The following is a 22362-nucleotide window of genomic DNA, read 5'->3' on the forward strand; positions in this document are numbered from 1 at the left end:
GCTACATTTAGGCAAAAAGAATTGTACAATCTGAATGTGAAAATCAAAGGTGACTTCCAAAATGGCTGCCACTTACATTGAAAATGGTCCAATATATGGCTAAATTTCATTTATATTAGTGGCAAATGGACTTAATGACATAAAAGTAACGAAACATATTGTATTAAACAGAATTTATTTATATTTATTCATTTTGGATAGAAAACAGATATTTAATATACTTTTATAAGCTTTTATTAACGGATGGGGTACTCTGACATGCTTTTATAGCTCACCGGAGCTATATATAGGGTATATTAGAATCGAAATAATTTATAGCACAACCGTGTTTGTTAACACTCGGGTGGTTATACGTCGTACAAATAATTTCACTCGGGCTACGCCCTCGTTAAATTATCAAAACCGACGTATAACACTCACCGTGCATAAATAGTGTTAAAGCACTCTTTTGCTATAAATCATTTCATAATTAAAGGTCAGAAGTGTGAGTCTGATTACATAGATGAAACTTAAATCAAAGAAGGGAATCCTGTGGGTTCTTTTTAAGACTTCATAGCAATTTGAGCCAAGATTTATTATCATTTATACATGATATAATGATCTTGACATCATACAATTTGTCGTAATTTTCTAAACTATGTATCGATATTGCTACTTTAAAGAAAGGTTTCGTAAAACAGAGATATTTTCACCGAAAAAAAAAAAAAAAAAAAAAAACATCACAAAAACAAATATGACAAGAGGATCTTGGTACGAACTCTGATCAAATAAGAAGACCGCCCGTGATGAAATAGTGCCCTTAGGGGCACCTGGCATTTTCCTCCACCATGAAAAGCTCGAAAGTTGTAATATGGCATTAAATATGTCTTTATGACAATAACTCCATCGAAAAAGAACCCGCAAAAATAACAAACGTGTCTGTATTGAAAGGGTAAAGTCAACGTTAATTTTCGAATCTTAACGAGCTTTCGTATGTTACCAGTATAAAATGAAAATCTGTTGTCACCATCATGTTGGTTTTATTTTTATTTTTTTGTTTGAAAGAGAAGAAGGAGAAGAAAAATAGGTAGATGCTTTTCTTAGGTCAGTTATATACTAAATAAAGTACAGTTTACTACAATTGTCAGTTAGGAAAGCCTCTACTATAGAACATTGCCCAATAATTTAAATAATGGTCGCAAATCACCTGTAACTGTTTTCTTTTTTGTTTTCGCTGTCAATGCTTTTTTGTGGAATTTTCAATGTTACTATTTCCCATTGTGTAAAATGAAATCGTAACATGATAACTGATTCATGGACTTATTTTTGTCGTGAAAAAAGCACGTGTGTATTTCATAGCGTCCAAAAAATGGAAAGTGACTGACGGGATCATGCTAATTTTACCTTAGCAGAAATGTTTTGGTTCTCAAGTAATAAAATACATGCATATAGCATATTTGCATATCTACCATACCCAAACGGGTGAAATATGCGTGGAACAGCTTTAAGATTGTGACATGCTACACCCGCTCTCCGTGCTTCTCGCATGTCATATTTATATTGTAAGAAATCAATATCTTATTTTTTCTACTTGATAATACTTGTTTTTATGTTACATATTTCTTTCATTGGATGAAGATATATTATGCTGCATGCTTAGTTTACAAAGTAAAGCGATATGTTGTTAGTTTGCTGATTCACAACTTGAATATAATCATATATTTTTCATGAAAACATGTTCAAATACGGTGTCAGTTACATTGTTTACCATTGTTTTACATTGACAGATAAATTAAGCCAGGTGTCAAAGCGCGCCTTAATTAACCGAACAAGGAAGTAAATTGCTACTTGTTTAAACCGTTGAACATTTAAATACTGTTAGTAGACAAACGATTTTATGATCAATACATCGTAGTGATAAAATTATCTGTACTTTTAACAAAGTGTATATACGACGATTTTTAACTAGTAAACTTAAGTTTAAAATGTAAAGTGGTATTCATGTTGTGTCTTGATTGTAACTAAGTAATTTTTAAATCGAAAGTAACTATACGGCGTTACTGCAGCTATGTAAGGAACATACACATTTTACTTAATCTGAAATAAAAAGGAGTATATCATGGATTCCTCAAGGAGGTTCGTAATTTTTTCATGTGTTTATATCAAACTTTGTTTGCTTTACAAAAATGGAAACGTTCATAATATCAGAACTGTCCATATTTAAAGTTTCGTTCAAGTTTTAACAGTAAGAAGGGTTATTTGGTTAAAGAATAGGATGTGTATTAAAGATTAGATTTCTTTATAGATTATTAAGAATTGTTTTCAGATGTGTTATCGGTACTGACCAAGTATAGATAAATTTCAGGGCATTAACTGCAGCAATATACGATGGTTACTTTCTGTTTTGTCTGACTATTCCCCATCCCCCACCCGAATATGACTTTTTTGTGTCAGTTCACCGTAAAATCTAACTAACTAACACTCCCCAATATTTATGATCAAGCGACAGACTTATTAGGCTAAATAATGCAGTACAAATCGTCGAAAAATATCAACCTAAGTACATAATTAACGTAAAGAGTTTGTTTTTATTTTGTGAAAAGTGTGTTGAAAGGGTTTCACTCCATTGCACCTATACTAGGACGATTGACAGGTTTTAACTATCAAGTTTCATGAATGATGAAAGAAAAACCAAAACATACTGTCTAAGTTATCGCAGTATCCCACTCTTATGACGGAGTGACAAACCATTGATACCCTTCATGCCTAAACATCTGAATTTGTATGTGTTATATTCTCCCTTATTCATGTTATATTTTTATATATTATTCATGTATAGATATAAGTATATTGTCTGGAATTTGAATCTCGTGCTTTAAATGACGTAAATAACTAACTAAATCATTTTATGTAGTAATTTTGTGCAGTAATTATTATCTCGTACGTATAACCGGTTAAAATTATATACCTTGATAGTTATATGTCCCAAGTGTAGTGGGGCAGACATAATTATTGCTCTCCGTGTCTGTTCGCCCGTCCGTATGTCTTTCTGTTACAGTGTTTTGCCACGCAACTCCTCTGTCACAAGTGAATAATAACCAAACTTCAATGCAACTAGCCAGTGCAAAGCCTAGTTTTGCAAGCCATATCATCCACATTTGCCGGATAGTTGACTTTTAGCGGAGATATGGCCATCGATTCATCAAATTTTATGTTTTGACCACTTCCCTTATATCATTTGGCATAAATTCCGCCAAAATCTTACAGGAATGATTTGTGCCAAGCGTCATTGTGCATATTATTGGCATGTTCGGTTCAGTGACTTTCAGTGAAGTTTTGGCTCTGAACTGATGTATTTCACCTTGTACAGGCAACTGCTCCGATACTATCAGGAGGAATTAAACCAAACTTCATAAAAATGATAATTGCCAAGCATAGATGATCATGATCCAGTTCGATGTTTATTCAGCAGACGTATGACCCTTGATCCTTCATATTTCATTGATAATGTTTAGCCACTTCTTTCGTTTAATACTGCAAAATTCCACCAAAACTGACAGTAGAGATCAGTGCAAAGACTTATCATGCATATTAACGGCATGTTCGGTGATTTGTTGGGGTGTTATGACCCTTTATTTGTCGATTTTTTTATGTTGACAACTTCTTTTACACTAGTGGGCAGATTTCCAACAAACCTTGCAGGAGTTATCTGTGCCAAGCCTAGTTATAAATATCATCGGCATGTTCCGGCCCGGTGATTTTTAGCATAGTTAGATGACCTTTGCTTAATTATATTTCAGTGTTTACAATACATACTGTACAAAATTCGACTCTCACCAGTAATTACTGTGAAGCGTGGCTTTGCATTTAATAGTCGTTTTCTGATAAATGATATTCAGTGGAATCCTTACCCTTGATTTCTTGCATACCGGACTAGTATTCCTGGTGATTTCACCGATGCTGGAAAACTCGTTTTTGCATACCGGACTAGAGTTTACCGTGATTTCTCCGTTGCTGGAAAACTCCATCTTACATCCTTTGGTGTAAAATCATTTTCTTTGTTTAAATGACATGCACAGAGCACCATCTACGCAGAAGCAAAGACTTATATTTCAAAACGAGGTAACAAGAGGGTCCTGAAGGCACTGTATTACTCACATATGACGCCGGATAGCCTAAGATTTTATAGAGACACGTATTTTGACCATGTTTTATGGAAATCAAATAAACCATTTGGTGTTTAAATAACTGAAATTGTGACATAGTTTTTGACTTCAGGTACTATTCTTTGAACTTGACCTACAGGAAAAACATTCAGACGAAGTCAAAAAAATAAGATGATATAGTTTTTCTGGTCTCTAAATTGTTAACAAAGTTTTTTCCAGGAGTTAAAAATTTATCCTATATTTTAATAACATTCCTATCAAATATAGTGAAGATTTAGTGGAAAATGAATGTGGCCTTTTGAGTGTTAGCGATGCCTTTCTATGATTTGACCTAGTGACTAGTTTTTGATTTAGACAGTCCAATTTAGAACTTGACCTAAATTTCAAAGAGATAAACATTCTGACAAAATTGTATGAAGATCAAGTATCTTTCTTTTTTAAATGACAACTTTTTGAGAATGCTTTAAAAATCCAGTATTACAGTACATATAATGGACAGGTAAATTGTTGTTAAAGATGTTGTTCGTTTAACTAGGATTTCTGTGTTTTGACGATATTCTCTTAATCCTTAAAACACTACTAATAAAATATATTTGTGGTAAAATTAAATTGTCCGGGCTGTAATTCTTCCATCCATAAAGGGATTTTGAAAAACTCGGCATAAATGATTACCATAATGAGACGACGTGTCATGCGCAAGACCCAGACCCCTAGCTTCAAGGTCAAGGTCAAGGTCAAGGTCACACTTAGAGGTCAATGGTTAACGTGGTCTGTTTCGTGTTCGGTCCATAACTCTGCCTTCCAAGAAGGGATTTTAAAACAACTTGACATAAATGTTTACCATAATGAGACAACGTGTATTGCGCAAGACACTGACCCCTAACTCCAAAGACAAGGCCACACTTAGAATGTCAAAGGTAAACATGGCCTGTTTCGTGTTCGGTATATAACTCTGCCATCCATGAAGGGATTTTTAAACAACTTGGCTTAAATGTTAACCATCAGAAGACAACGTGTCATGCGCAAGACCAAGACCCCTAGCTCCAAGGTCAAAGTCACACTTAAAGGTCAAAGGTTAACATGGTCTGTTTCGTGTCCGGTCCATAACTCTGCCATCCATGAAGGGGTTTTAAAACAACTTGGCATAAATGTTTACCATAATGAGACAACGTGTAATGCGTAAGACCCAGACCCCTAACTCTAAGGTCAAGGTCACACTTACAAGTCAAAAGTGAACATGGTATATTTCGTGCCCGATCCATCATTAAGGGATTTTGAAATTACTTGGCATAAATGTTCCTCATAAAGAGACGACGTGTCATGAGCAAGACCCAGAGCCCTAGCTCCAAGGTTAAGGTCATACTTAGAGGTCAAAGTTAACATTGTCTGTTTCTTGTCTTGTCCGTAATGAAGGGATTTTGAAATAACTTGGCATAATTGTTCCCTATAAGACCCCTAGTTCTGACGTCAAGGTCACACTTAGAAGTCAAAGGTGTTTCTTGTCTGATCCATAACTCTGTCATTTATCAAGGGATTTGAAAATAATTTGACTCAAATGTTGAGAAGATGTGTCACACTTATGAACTAGGCCTCTTAGGTCAAGGTCACAAAATGATATGTGATTTTTGCGCATATAACTGTGACATTCTTGGGCCTACTTCTGGAGCATTTTTCACCTATATTGACGTCTCTTGTTATGCTTAATACTTCCAAGATAGGTTTCTGTTCTTGTTTACTTACTGTAAAATATTCATGGAAATATTTACTGTAGAACCGCACATGTTCTAGTTTCAGATGAATTTATATTTGATAAACTGTTATAGAAGTGTTACAGGTCCAGGTCAAGCCAGAAATATAAGCACAGAAATGTTGAGAAGCAAGCATGGACTTCGTCTACTTCGAAACGCGCTACATCTGATGATGACTTTGAACACATTGAACTTTTTCAACCACCTAGCCTCCAAGAGCTGTTAAGCTTATTGACGACGAAACTCCCTGACTTAGCTAGAAAAGCTCAAACAGAAGTTGAAGATGCGGTAAGAACTGAGTTTACATACACGCACCCGTCCAAATTGTATTTCGTGGTAAATTTATACCATATAGCTACACATACACGTACGCTTCTAAGTTAAGAAAAAAAACTTACTAGAAAGTATTATATTGGACTGTTATTCATCAATAGTTTTACAAATCACTTTGAATATATCACTGTTCTATATATTGATGTAATGCGCATTCATTAGTTCTCAATATAAATCTCAGTAAATTACAGATTATTACGGGTTCGGATAGAAGCGAAAACAGAAAACTGAAGAGTATAAATGTGGACCTTCAAGAAAAAAACGAAAGACTTGACAAACAGATAAAAGTTACGGAAACGAAATGTCAGGATGAAATATCCAAGTTAAAACTACATATCGAACAGCAACGAAAAGAAATAGACAAGTTAAAGAACGTCCACCTCCAAGAACAGATGTTGAACGCAAAACGTTTGATACCTAACCAGGACGATAATACAATAAAGCGCAAACTGCAGTCGTATGACAGAATGGAACTCAAGCTGAAGGAGACAGAAAATAAACTGCGGCTCACAGAAATTGAACTAGATGAAACAAAAACAAGGTCAGATAAAATAAACTATGTCATTTCTTATCTAAGGTGTACTCATTCTAGAGTTTGTTTTCCAATGATTTGACATCATGATTGCACTAAATCTCTACGAACGAATACTGTGACAGCATATTAGTGTGTATCTTCTTATGTTGGAATGAATTAACTATCACAACAGTAGTCTTTACATGCAAATGCTGTGTGGCGGGTGTGAAAAGTCTTCCCGTACTTTGGGATCGTTCAATTCTATCAATTTTACTACAATAGAATTCCGCTTAAGACGGTGCTAGAGGGCGCAAGCGGTATTGCACTTTCCAATACCCTCACGAACAAACGAAATCAGACCTAGTCTGCTAGAATTGGTTGCGTTCTATTCTTCCATGGGATCTCCTTATAAATTTTATTGCATATCATATTAAATGTTTTTACAGGCTAAGTAGGTCAATGGGAGAAAAACTAACTGACAACAATCCTAATATAGCAGACCTCAGCGACAAAAACCGACCTACAAAACTGGGTGAGAGGTACAAAGAACTATACGATAACCAGTGGACAGAGGCGTTTGAAACTGTATACGAGACATACCGAAATGAAGAAAAAACTATTGGAGTCTTAATAAATATCTTAATGGTATGTTATCTTTTTATAAACTATATGTCTTTTTTATATTTGAAGTATAATCAGCAGCACTGACATGTAATATATTTCTTTTTGTATGCCACCATTTTGTTTGTGTGCACACTTTGCAACATGTTTCCACAGTACATATTACATGCAACTTTTCCATGTTTTTAAAAAGCAATTTAAGATTCATTATTAGGTTGCGTTAGCCCTGTTTAAGCAGCATTAAATTATGCAGTTTTGTATTTGAAGTCAATGTATAAAAACACATGACAATATTCTATGTAGAAGACAAAAAATGGACAGATACTTGTACTTTATTATTACTTATTGTCTTTCAAACCAACTGAACTTAAACGCTATATTCCTGGACAAAATGTGTCAAACGTTGTCTTTTGAAAGTAAGTAACACTTGTGTACTATAAACGGGTCCTGTTTCTGGTAAAAGTGGACCGTGCAAAACATTTTTACCAAGTGATGATGTTTATGTTTGAACATTATTATCATCATTTACAGAATATCCCGCTACTTTTAATTTGGCTTTTTCTATGACAAAGTGGACGTTTTGTGATCATTTACTGTACTAACATCTAAGCAGATAACACAGTTATTGAGGACTTATTTTACAATTGAAAATTGCTAAAGAGCTTGCTACGGTAAAGTTGAATTGTATGGTAACTCACATGATTAAATGATTATATATAACTTGTAATGGTACCTTCACTCATAACAAAATGATAGATACAGTATTATTGTACATTTTACAGGACACGATTACATTCTGCGAAAAAGAAGCAAAGACACAAACGAAAGAAATTCAGTATACTATTACACAAAAGCAGATGGTAAATAATTTCTTTATGTTTCTTTTGTTTAGAAGTTTTTACTTTAAAACATGACAATGGAATAGTATCATCGTGTTGAAAAGCTGCTTTTTGATAACTAGATCCAGCATCTCGTTGTTATAAAATAGATACAAACTATATACCAGTCATCAGATTCGTGAATTTTACATACTCAGTTTATTGAACTCGTTGAATATTTAAATGATACGAGTCTCGCCTCTTGAATCGTATCGTTTTATTCAAAGATTTCTATATGTTCTGTACCGAAACTGGACGAATTTGATATTTTGTTTAACATATACTTAATACAATCTACCTTGACTCCGATACTTTAAACAAGCATAAGGCCCAAGTAAGAACCACTTGAACTGGACAAAAGATCCATTACAAACGTCACAAGATTTAGCTTACCAAATGGTTCCTTCTAGCGCATATAAAATATTCTTTTTAAGAGATATTGTTTTAGCATAATGTTACAAATGTTTAATAATGCAATGAGAAAAATATGTTCTGTCATTTTTGGTGCAAACTTAACTATTTAAGAACTAATCTAAGTATTAACAGTTTTATCATAATCCAAAGTTGTTTTTTAATATAAGCAAGTGCAGTACATATTATGGTATTTGAAAGGGTTTGTCTTGCAGTCTTTATTTTAGTTTCGGATGTTTTCATCACGCGACTACACCAGCGAGTATCTGCACCCTTAACACAAAGAAATTTCATACATGCATTTACGATTCGAAAAACAAATCAGAAAGAGTAAAAAAAAGTACGCTAAAGAAAGCACTTGCAAATCTGAAACGTTAGAAGCTAAAAAAATCACGTGACCAGAGACAATTTCGTTACGTAAAAGTTTTGGCGGGAGTCTATTTTTAGATGATGCATATTCATTTCATTAATCTCGATTCTTTACTATGATATATTCAATTAAGGAGTTACATGATTTAAACTTCATTATTGTGTCTTGTTGTTCTGTTATTTTACGTAGTTGTATTGCACTAAAGTCTGAAATAAAGATTGATTATGTGTAAACACATATTGGGCTAGAGGCTATTTGTGGCATACAGACACTAAATAGCCTGAGCACCTATGAAAAAATGGTAGTCGCATAATGGCGGATTCAAATAGTTCTCAGTTTTTTTTTTGCTGTAAGAAGGATTTTCCTTGAAATCATTGCTATATATTGGTTGAAATCATATTGCATGCCTATACTTGACATACTGGTAGCATTTGCATGTTGAAAAAAGACTCCAGACTGATTTAACATGTGAAATTTATTCATACACCCCTACCCTAAATTGTGATTGTCATTTCAGTGTAAATATTACGGTGTGTCCGTTTGACCAGAAATATTTTTCTTGCATCAAACATGACCCCTACTTTTCTTTGGATATTTTTACAGTATTAATGTTGATCTACAAGAAAATGTAAGCTAAAGAAATTTAAAATGGGTCTAGGTGTGTATTGCAGCATTGTGAAAACTTGTCATTTTATATAGAATATATAGTGGTGGCTATTTAGTGTGTTATAACCTTGTAATGAATATGCATGAGTCCAAGATGGCGGCGCCCTACGGGAAATCGGATTCCTTTGACGATACCCTTGTATCCATTACATGCTCAGTCAAGTGTGACATGTTCACCATAAGTGTTCCTTCCCTTGAGAAGGAACAATAAAGTTTTCAACAATCTATATATAAGAATTTATAATTATCTAGTAATTATTCAACATTTATGTAATCTTACCCAATGAATAGCATTTCATACTATCATGTGACGTTACATGCTTTTAAGTATATATTAAATATAATGCTTATTTGCCAGGACAGCTCGTCCAATTCCTATAGGCAAATAGTCATTTGGAAATACTTGTTTGATATGTTTCTCTGGACGAAACAAACATACGTGTGAGCATTTAATTCCTTTGTTAGAATATTTTCTAACTGATGATAATTACTTCATTTCAAAATTTCTTTTTTGGCACTGGTAGTGTGATTTATTATGTTGTAAAGCCGTGTCCGAAAAAGGTTTACTTATAATATAAAAAAAGATATGTAAATGCTTGTTTTTCCGGCATTTTATTTTTATTATTTTATGATATTATTATTCATACTTTTAAACTGCATTAATTAATAATCCATATCGCCACATCAAAATAGAATTTTGGCTATTCATCTATTGTACACAACACTGCTGTAATTTCGTTGTAATTACTGCACGTTGTAACATGGGACATTTCGGTCAGGCGTTGTATATGCATTGAACAACGGTATGGAACAATATTTAAGCAAGCATTGCACATTGCTTTTGTGACACATGCAAGCCACTACCTGACAGACTGACATCAACATTTTGACAACTGAAAATACAGCTTGCATTCTTACATGCACATGTCACTTTATGATATACATATGATTACATCATTCCCTGTTCAAAGCCAGTACAAAGGGTTATCTCCACCTGAACAATAATTTTATAATGTATTTTAAAACTAAATTAATTTATGTTGTCAAAACGCATCATAAGCTACATCAGAATACATACAAGCATCAGAGCTCCTTGCAGTCACACATTTAAGAAACCACTTAATATATTTTTTTCATGAATATGTATACGCCATTGACGCTTCAAGGATGCACGATGAAAGTAACCACTAGTCAATATGATGAACTTAATATGTCAGATAACAGCATGTCCGAAAGCTAGATGAATATCTCAGATCAATGAAGCCAGCACGATCTACTAATTAGAAGCATGGACATGTGAGAATGCAAGATGCTTTATCCTTTTCGCAAAGTCAAAATGTCACATTGTCCGACAAAGACATTCGTACGCAACAAAGCAAGATACATTTGTTTTGCTTCAATATTGTTAACTTATGACCTTTTGTCTAATTTATCAAACGCGTAGATGTTTATTATTATAGTTATGTTCAATTTATGTGCATCAGGTGTTAGAACCATTGTAAATTAGGCAAGGGAAGGCATTGCTCACTTAATAACTTACATCACTCAGAAAATAAAAGTACATGTAATTAAGCATACTAATCAACGCTTACGTCACGCGACAATAGTCAATGATGTCATCTTACCTACATATGTCGCAGTGTATGAAACGTTCAAGAAACATTCCATCATTTGGGTTCTGAGCCGTTTTCATGTTGTTATTCTATAAGCAAACTTCACTAATGAGGGTTATTGTTGATGTTAATTGTTCCTACTTACCTTTGCGTGCATTGCCCAAAGAGACTCTTTCTGAATAAAAGTTGTTTCCTTGTTTGCGGTTCAAATGTCATAGCCAGAGATGCAAGATCTTTTAGTCTGGGTAACATCATGAACGCTTACAAATGGTTAACCTTGTACTGTGCTTTCTACATCGTTTAATATTTTTTACAGATATCGGGTGACATTCCTGCCGTTGTGAACAAAAACATCAAAGAATTCCGAAAGAACGTTGCAGAATTTTCAGGAAGGCAAATATATAAGGTATACATCTGATGACAGTAGGCTTATTTAATAATTAAATGTATATCTAATTTTAGATTAATACGTTTCCTGTCTTTAGTTTGAAATTATACCATTTTGAAAATATAGAAATCTTTTAACCCAATATGTTAAAAGGAAACAAATCGATATAATTCATTTATAAAACTTTTAACAACCATGGTTGTGCTCAAAGGTTTCTTTGATGATATAATACTTATCTATTGTAGGACTAGCGAATGCACCTTTCTTGTTACCACTTTCTAACCTCATTCAAAGCATATTTAACCTACACGTGTTTTTACTTGAAATGATCATTAAAATTCTAAGAAATCAATCAATGACATGAGGCTGCGTCAAACTTCTGTTCTAAACATCTGTCACACCTCTTGTATTAGCCTGCATATTTCAGTTAAGATATAGATCCATGTTTCGGGGAAAAATTGAAACGTCGTCAAATCATAGAAAGGAAGCATTGTTTATTTTACATGAAAAATTGTTACATGTCTTCGTTTAGATGCATTTGCAACATCGTAAGAGTGTTTAAACTTTACATAACTAGGTAGAACATCTTTTTTAACAATTGTTTACATTTATTTGTTTACAAATGATATTCATATTTAAAAAGGGGACAAGTCATTAAGAATATTTACAGTATCCAACACTGTAGGACAGAACAGGAGAACATGTATTAGGCAGATACGTTGTTGGTCAAGATGCTGTTCATTTACTAAAAAAATCTGTTGTTTTCTGATACACTGCTAAACCTTAAAACTAAATTTGATCAAACATGAAAACGATCATAAATATCAAGTAGCAGTTTTCGTTGTACATAATCTAATAACCTGTTGGAAAACATTTAAAATATTGTTTTGCTGACCACAAATTTCAGTTAAGATTAAGATGTACACGTGACTAACATGCGAACTACTTCGAAGAAATTCGTCGCTCACCGATATGGATTCCAGTCTCATTTGGGGCGTAGAATTCTTCATGTAAGGAAGTAATCCGGCTGGCTTGTTTTATCTTCCCAGTTGGCCGCCTAAGATGAAATCGTGCCCAATAAGGCACCTCGGATCTTCCTCTACCATGAAAAGCTGGAAGGTTGCAAAAAACCCTCACATTGTTTAACCCGACAACAAAATCTACGAAATTCATATAACTTATACGTTTTCAGTTAAACTGTATGATGCATTGACGTTTCGCCTGATAGTTTAGTATTTAGTATTTTCACAAAAAAAAAACAAAAAAAAAAAAAACGCATGTCTCCCACAACTTATCATGCAGAATTTGCAACATATCACACATTAAGGGCCATACCTTCGGGGAAAATCACTAAAAACATATCATTCCTGGCCAAGAAAATAAACTAGGCTTGGAACGGAAACTCTTGTGAAGTTTAGTGGAGTATAAACAAGGGGAATAGCAGAAGTAGGACAGTTTAAAGACTTTGACAAATCAAGGATCATGACTTCGCTGAAAATCATTTCATCAAAACATGGCGACAATATGCACAAATTCGCTACACGTTAATCATTCTTTAGGTGTGGTGAAATTAAGCTTATTTGCACATGTATACAGCAAGTAGTGTAAACATTGTAAAATATGACAAATCAAGGGTCATAACTCTGCTAAAAATCACGAAATAAAACAGAAACATGCCGATGATATATATAATAAGACTAAGTATTGATATCTCCTGTCCGGTTTGGTGTACCAGTATATCTGCCCAGTGGTGTAACAGTTATATAAAATTTGACAAATAAAGGGCCTAAACTTCCCTAAAATCACTGAACTGGAAATGCCGAATGCATATGTATAATGAGGCTTGGCACTGATCACTAATTGTGTTTTCTTTCTATTATATCTGATAAATGGCTATAGCATCATAAGTCAAAACATCATAAACTGTGATGAATCAAGGGTCATTTTTCTGCTGAAAAACTCGAACCGAAACAAGCCGACGATAGGCACAGTTAGATTTGGCAAACATTTTGCGTGAAGTTCGGTGTTATTCCTCTTGGCGGTATCGGACAATGTATAATACGAAAACACAAGAGCCATAACTCTGAAAATTATCGAACCGGAACATGCTGACAAAATGCATAATGAGGCTTGGCATTGACCACTCTTGTAAGGAAATCGGCTCGCAGGTATAGCATAAGAGAAATGGTCAGAGCATCATAAACTTTGATGAATCAAGGGCCACTAACATTCATCAAACCGGAAAATGCCGACAATATGCACAACTAGGCTTGGCAATGATTCGGCGCTTGTTCGCCAAGTGGACTTGGCAGGGTTGCATGGACAAACTTTGTGTCAGGCTGGTCAACAGGCAGACTGACCACTAAATTAATATGTTTCCACCAGAACATGTGGAAGTTCTCTTTTTCTTTATGAACTATCGTATTATGATGACACATTGGCCCACCGTAAGAAGCAGTCTTGCAAAAAAAGGCATTTACGTTTTGCATAAAAAAGGCGGAAGATACATTATTTTCCAGCAACTGAAAAGTTATAATGTGAAGTGATTTTATACGCCCGTTTTGAAATTAATGGACGCATTATGTGTTGGCGCATGCGCCTGTCCGTCATATTTTGTGTCCTGAGCATAACTAATTAACCATGCATGGTTTTGACTTCAAACATGGCATGTAGGTAGATGGCGATGGATCGTTGTGAGCACATGAACCGGGTCTGTACGTAATAATTGATGTCTAGAGCATAACTTAAAAACTATTAAATGTAGTGATTTTATTGACTTGAAACTTCCAATATAGGCAGGTGTTGATGCGTTGATGCAGACAACAACAACCACCCCTCCTCCAATTCCCGACCACCTCCATCCCCCAAAAATAAACTATTGCCTTTTATTGTTCTAGTATCTGTTGAATCCTGACATTACTACATGTACTGAATACACACACCCTGCTCCCACTCCTTTCCCACCCCTTCACATGCCCCATCCCAAAAACATCTTTAGATTTTGCCATTTCTTTAAAGTTTGCTTCCTACCTCCTCTAACATAACGCTTCGGGTGTATATTGACCCGCTTTGCGGAGCTTTACTTCTGTAACATAACACTTTACACAAACTATATGTATGAACTGCTCCTGAATCATTAAATTGATAACTTTAAAGGCACAAGTTCAATATATTCGTCACGCTAAGATCTGTTTTTGAGCACAGTGCTAAAGGTCATTCTATTTTTTTTGTTGCAGAAATACCAGAAAGAACTGAGCAGGTCGGGGTCATCAACTGCACGTGTTGCAAGAAGAATTCCTAACTACGTAGAGGAATGCTTTAAAATATGCTGGCTCATGACTGTGAGTTTTCAACAAAGTAATATTTTTGCTTTGTTATATTTGTTAAGTATGAAGGATCAGTTTTTTTTCTATAGTAAATAATCTTTTCATATTCAATGATATGTAAGTACCTTTATTACGTTCACAACCGCTTAAACAAAATATAAGTGGCTGTGCACTGTAGCAAGTAAACATTTGTCAATTTATGCCAAATATTTCATTTTAAAGATTCTGATGTACATTTCTGATCCAGTATGGCAGTTTCGTTTCCTTTTTGATACTCGAAACATGACCTTTCTCAGAAGTGCACGTTGAGCTCATGTTATGATTCCTGTAAACACAGAATATATATTGTGTTAGTATCTCAAATGTAAATGAATTCAATGTGAAAGTCGATTACCTAGTCATGTTTGTTTTCAAAATTGCCAAACTTAATTTTGACTTTTATTCATATTCAAATAAGAAATTTCAAAAACATTTTGTTGAAGAGTTGTTATGACCGAAGACTGATTTACATACATCTATTTCGGAATGGTAGAGTTACTGACAGTATACCGGGCAGACTTCAATATAGGAAAGTATTCAGTCACATTAGCGTCACATACAATACATATAGTCAGGACTTTCACGGTTATTCGCGATTAATGATAACCACAACTATCTAAAGGTGCTCATATAAACTAGTATTGAAATAACTGAATACATCTCTTGATTGGTTGATAAATGAGCTTCATTAAGCCATAAAGTTACGGAATCTAAATATTACACATGAATGGTATTAGACTAACAAATAAAACAATTTTTAAAATAGCTAGGGATGTTCAATCGCCTGAATGAAACAAATTATAGTGATATATTAACCAATGCCATTATGACATTCAATTGCCCAAACCTTCTGAAATAGATTTTAATAGCATGTAAGGATGGGTTGATGGAGAAGGCGGAATGATCAAAACTTAGTTTTTCTTTGTTTGCTGGAAAATAGGTTAGAGATGACTAAATTGCTCATTAATTATACAGTTGTCTACTTTCCTGCTTATCACCAACATTTCTGTGTCACTAATTCAAATGGAAGAATGGAGTCCAGTTTGACATATAAATTATAAGTAAATAAAGTATTTAGGTTAATCACTACTATCCTTAAAGGCTCATATAAACTGGTATTGAAAACAATGATACAACTTTTGATTGAGTGATGAATAGGCTTTATTAAGCCATAAAGTTAGAGCCTAATTGTTACACCTGACTGGTTTAAAACTAACACATCAAACAATTTTTGAAATATCTGTGGGTGTTTAACCACCTTGACATGACATGGTTTGCCTGAGGCAAAGACGCCACAACCGCTACTTCCAGACAATTGATTTTCTTCAAATCCGAATAAATTTGATCCGAATACGAGTTTTATGGCCTGTATTAGCATGAATTACAACACGAGCTTCACGTACACATGAGAGAAAGACAAAGCTTTGATTATCATGAAAAATGGATGTTGCGTTTTTTTGTTTTTATTGAGTGTATAATTATGTAAGATATTATCACGTATGGAAAAATGTTAAGGGCTTTAATGTTATAGTTATATTCTTTACATTATTTCAGGTAAATGACCCTCCTGTTGTATTTGGTCCTAATATTTCTGTAGGAGAGATGTTTAATACAGACATGTATACGGCGTATACAAAGAGCGGCAATAAAGTTGAGTTTGTTGTATGGCCAGCATTATTGTTACACGCGAATGGACCAGTTCTTTGCAAAGGTGTAGCTCAAGGATTTGGTGAGGCACGAGGTTCAAAGTCTGCCCCACCGAAGAGCAAAATTGAATCAGTTTTCAACAAAGTCACCAGTGAAAATAAAAAGCAATTTTCACCCCCAGTCAGTCACCAGCAGAAACAAGATTCCTATTCGCAAACAACTGTCGCGACCAAGAAATCAACGTACAAGGTACCATCAAGACATGATATAGAAATGTTCATGGAATGGAGGGAAATATTTGGGAAGGAACGTGCAAGGGATTACATTGGTGGAGAGAAATATGACAACATTCGCTTGTACTGCATACATAATCGCTTGATTTAGCGTAGGTTGACCAAAACAAGTAAACAGAAACAAAGTCCGGAATGACAAATATTCTGTGTATGATATGTTCAATAATCCTAACCAAACCTTTAGATACTCAGGGCGGTTCTTTATATAAATAAAATAATATGAGCCGTGCCATGAGAAAACCAACATAGTGGCTTAGCGACCAGCATGGATCCAGCCCAGCCTGCACATCATCGCAGTCTGGCCAGGATCCATGCTGTTCGCTTTCAAAGCATATTGCAATTAGCGAAAGTGATAGCAAAAAGCATGGATCCTGACCAGACTTCGCGAATGCGCAGGCTGGTCTAGACCCATGCTGGTCGCAAAGTCAATATTTTGTTTGCTTTCTCATGGCGCGGCTCATATGATGTTTAAAGGTCAAGTAGTTTAGATATAAAAAACGTAAGACTTGACTTTAATAAAATGCATGTAGTACTTTGATATATAAATTTCTTAGACCATGTGATATTTGAATGTTATTTTTGCAACGCATCTCCGGGTTTTATCTAATGTACTACTAGTTTTCTTCTAGCTAATACAATGTGCTAAGTATATAGTTTTCTTCTAGGCTACTTTACCAATTGATGATTACAATGTGTCCAGCTAATAGAATTATAGAAATAAATATTCCTTACAGGTTCTTACAATTGAAAAAATAAAAGGTCAACTCACAAATCAGCTCAACAGCATATACCCATCCTGCCAAATTAGATATCAGCTTGCTAATACACTGCTAGCAGTTGACCACAATGTGTTCGACGCTCCCTCTACCTCGAGGCAGGTAGACTGCTCGTAAGGTAGCTGATCAATGATGAACTTACTTATTTCAATACTTACTATGCGTTCAACCATTACACCATCTCAGGGGAGCTATGCTACTCATAAGATAGGTGATCAACGCTGAACTTATTACCTTGACCCTATCCCTGCAACCAAACCTTTATTATTTACTTTTAGTAGTCCTCTAAGAAGCTATGCTTCTTCAGAGGCTATACTATATAATTAACATTTGGCAAAAACTGCAGATATGGCTTTGAATAGTGGTCCATTATTAGTCATTGTGACCTTTCCAAATTTGAAATCTATTATTGGTACTGCACCAAACTCACACAGGAACTTAGTGTAAGCACTAGTACAGATTTTTTCACCATAAACGTTTGCGCAATTAATATTTATCATAGACGGGAAGTTTGATGCACGTAAACTACAATTTCTTTGTCAGTTGTGTAGGCTACCCAATAATTGATTAGCTAAAAAGTGTTCATAAACAAGCTAGTTAGGTACATTAGTTAATATGCATGATTTATTGCTGATATTTATTAAATTTTACAAAAGTATTGTGGTATATTTTATGTACTTGAAAGGTATGTTCATTCGACCTATTCCATGCAAAAGTTCTATATAAGAAAATTGTTGTAACAGAATGACACTGATGTGAACCATAAACACATAAACAAAGACTATTTAGCATCAGCATAATCTGTGAAATTCCATTAACTACCAACATGTTGGCTGCGAACAACCCTTGTGTTCTCTGGTCGGTATGCAGGAAAAAGCAAACCCAAATTTCCTTCTGTAAAACTGTTGTGCTAATTTTAGATTACATTGTCGTAAGTTCTTCCCCAACAAAATGCCACAAGTGTAATTTATTCTGTGAAAATATTGATATGAGCACATAATATGTAACTGTCCAAAAATTACCATTTGCACAATTAATAGTTGGATTGGATATCTAAACTTAAAGCTATATGAACAGTGTGTTGATTTGATACAGGTAGCATAAATACTTGATGAACAATAATTTTGCATTTTGCAAATTTGACAATGCTGAAAACACTATGTAACATGCTTACTAAGTATTAATATTACAAATATGAAGTGATCAGAGGGAGTATGTTTTAAAGTAGTCAGGAGCATTGGCTGGCACTTTGGGGAGGGGAGTGCGGGGACAAAGGGGTTTCGTGTGAACAGTTTATTTAACGACATATTATGACTGATAAGAAAAACATGTGTATTTATTTGTACTGTTGGAAATGTTCTGTTTATTTTTTTTTTAATTTTCATATTGAACTTTGGGTTGAAAATAGCTTACATTTTAATTAATATTCCTTTTCCAGAATTTTATTTTGACTTTCGTGTAGGTACGGTTTTGGTAATTTAAATGGTATTCTTGTATGTGTTATATTTCGTTTTGGTATTAGTCAAAAACAGCTAACAGACACCATCCAAATTTTAGTATATTTGCACTTCCCTTCATTTTTAAAGGTTGTATTGATATTCAATTTAATTGATAGAAATACCTTCACTGCTTCGGTTTCGCTACTAGACAATTTTGGCTTCGTACTAATCAGTCAAGCTGAATATGAAATGGCAGCCATTGTTTTTTTATTTTATCTATATTTCTGTCTTTTAAATTATTTTCGTTTTTTGTGCACTAAATGTTATTTCGTATTTTCAATGATATACGCATATTAACATATTAATTATGTAGACATTTTCTGTATTTGAATATATACTCGAATCTTTAGTACTGCGGAAAATAAAGATCTTTGTCTATATCTGCTTTAAAATTCCTTACTGTAACAAAATAGAACATAGAATTTATATCTTGTGTTACTAAAAAATCGCGATACACTGTAAAATGTCAAATTGTTATTCCCCAAATTCTCTGTGAAAAAAATACCAACACTGGTCACAGTTTGAATGGCTTTATTGTGCAAGAACAATTATCGGTATAAACGCAGTTATTTAAAAATTTACCAATTAAAATGAGTTCTAAAAGAAATTGATAATTTGTATTAACGGTAAAAACTATACAAAACTTCACAATCTACCTCGCAATACTGTAATTCTTTGATAAATAATAATTTCCAGTAAACAACATACTTAAAATACCAGACTGTAAATTCATATCAAACATGTTACGTCTGATCTGCTGTTAGCTCTTTTATGGTTTCGGAGCAAAGCACATTGTCTGCCATCGTAGTTCGCCATTATGCCCACTCCAGACGAAAAGTGATTGTCCAGCAGTTTAAATTATGCTAGTTTTGGAATAAGCTGCTCACATCAATGACGATTGCAAATCATTCAAAGTGTTAATAAACGTCAAATTTTGGAGAATACAGAATTGTTCTAATAACATGCATACTATATCATAAAGATGATATTACTCTTACGAGAGTAATGTATCTCGAATGCCAGACAAGAGTTCTTTGGTGTTTTTGACAGTGCTGAAAAAACTCTTCTCACAACCCAGGGTCATTACCGCTTAAAAAGTTACACCATTCCCCCCACCCCTAGCAAGATATTTCCATCCGTACTTTCAACCAGTGAAATATTCTTATAATAGTCCTACACATGACAGTTTTCAGTAACTACAGCTTTACGCCACGTCGTCTAATCGGTTTGAATATGCATATATTGCAATTTATGTAATAAAATATTGTCATATCCAGACTTGTTATCTTTAAAGGAAAAAAACGCTCGTGACTATTCCTTTTATAAATTCATTATATATGTATATTGTGACACCATGTTAAATATATTTTACCATTACTCCTGCTTTACCTCTATGAATATTACAAACTATAAAGCATGCAAAGAAGTTGTTAGAATTAATAATAAAGGCAAAGGATGCTAACAAATTATACGAAAAAAAAAGAAATAATTTTCAAATTTTAGCATTACAGAACTACTCAAACGCAGTACTTGACTATTAACATTTCAGTTACCTATTACCGTTTTCATAATTTCAACAAATCAAATTCTTGAGGTCGTGTATTCATATTATTTTTCGATCTAAACCCGTTTTCGAAATCTCACAGACGTAAACATTTAAATGTCGAATAGGTAATAATTTAAGAGAGGGATTAAGGGTTTCATCAAAATATACTTTGAAATCATTAACATTCGTGTATTTCGTGGATTCAATAGTTCTATCAACCCTTAGCCTGCATAATTTCTAAATTGTTTTCAATGCTTCCGAGGTATCTAATTTCCAGATTTTGTTTACTTCACAACAGCGGGTGTTAAGTGCTGTGTGGCGGCCGTAAAAAGTCGCCCGACTTCGTCTCAGTGTTGTTATACTTTCTGGTCCTTCGGGATCATTGATTTCAACTCATTTAGATTTGAAGATTGAATACTGCTTAAGCCGGAGCTAGGGGGCGTGGGCAGTGTTGCATTTTCCATTACTGCCCATGAACAGACTCAATCAAACCGAGTCTGCAATTTTCACTGTTTGCCTTGTTCTCAATGCTTCCGAGGGATCTAATTTCCAGATTTTATTGAATGTGCAAGTTAATCTTGGTCTGCACTGAACAAAGGCACTCACAAAGGCAGAATCACTTGCCGCCAGTAGGGTAAAGGTTAATATCCAAACAAATATTCTCATACATTTTATATTCAAAGTCTTAAACGCACATCTGTATCTCCAAGAAATATCCCTTTTGGCACAGACCGAGAAATAAAACAAATTAACAAATTTTACAGAACTAACCTATCTTAGGTGTGACAGGACACAACAAACGTTATAATGCCTCTACGCTACCCCATGTCAAAGAAGAGGTGTGTATTGTATTTGCTCACGTCGTCAGTTGGTAGAGCCTTTGGTTCAAATCAATGTCAAGGGAACTTTTTCCTATAGTTTCAAAGGAGGATGTCTGCGATAAGAAGATCATTCGTATTGTTTTTGGAATCAATAGGTCAATTCTCATTTCGACTGAAAACGGTTTTCGAGCAAGATCAATGATTTGGACCTACTGTGGTTAAAGTTTGTAGAATGATTGTACGTGGTCACTAGATCATCTGTATGTCTTTAGGTCAAAGATCACGATCATTGTGACCTCGAGATTTAAACTGGATTTGGAACGTTTTTGTCAAGGATTGTTACATTTCTTAGGATGAACCCAATAGTTTTCATAGGGGTAAGTAGGGAAAAGTGATCCGTAGACTTAAAGAAGTGAGAGCGTTTGGGCTTACAATTGTCAAACCATAAGACGATTGTGTAATCTTACGAGATGTCCCCTATTGTTTTTATGACGAACAGAGGTCAAGTTAAAAATGAACTCGAAGAAATGTAATTTTTTATCAATAGCTAAGAATGATCAAAAGTAAAAGCATAATTGAGTCTGAACATAATGTGATGTTAAAGGTAGATTTGTTTGTAAAGCAAAGTTTTATGATGAAATTAAATCACGGTGCAATAACATTTATCAAAGGTAGACCCAAATATAAATCTAACTATTCACTAAACTTACATGTAGCTCAGCTGTTTC

General features: G+C 34.3%; 1 protein-coding gene across 1 annotated transcript; it reads left to right on the forward strand.

Moving 5' to 3' along the window:
- Window positions 1-1821: 1821 nt before the first annotated feature.
- Window positions 1822-20473, forward strand: LOC123558887 (uncharacterized). The gene is made up of 8 exons (XM_045350732.2): window positions 1822-2115; window positions 5980-6181; window positions 6418-6767; window positions 7187-7385; window positions 8144-8221; window positions 11616-11705; window positions 14924-15028; window positions 16607-20473. The coding sequence occupies exons 1-8, from the start codon at window positions 2099-2101 to the stop codon at window positions 17081-17083; spliced, it is 1518 nt and encodes a 505-aa protein (XP_045206667.1). The 5' UTR covers window positions 1822-2098; the 3' UTR covers window positions 17084-20473.
- The last annotated feature ends 1889 nt before the right edge of the window (window positions 20474-22362 follow it).

Source organism: Mercenaria mercenaria, chromosome 5 (genome assembly GCF_021730395.1).
Source record: "Mercenaria mercenaria strain notata chromosome 5, MADL_Memer_1, whole genome shotgun sequence".
Lineage (NCBI taxonomy): Eukaryota > Metazoa > Mollusca > Bivalvia > Venerida > Veneridae > Mercenaria > Mercenaria mercenaria.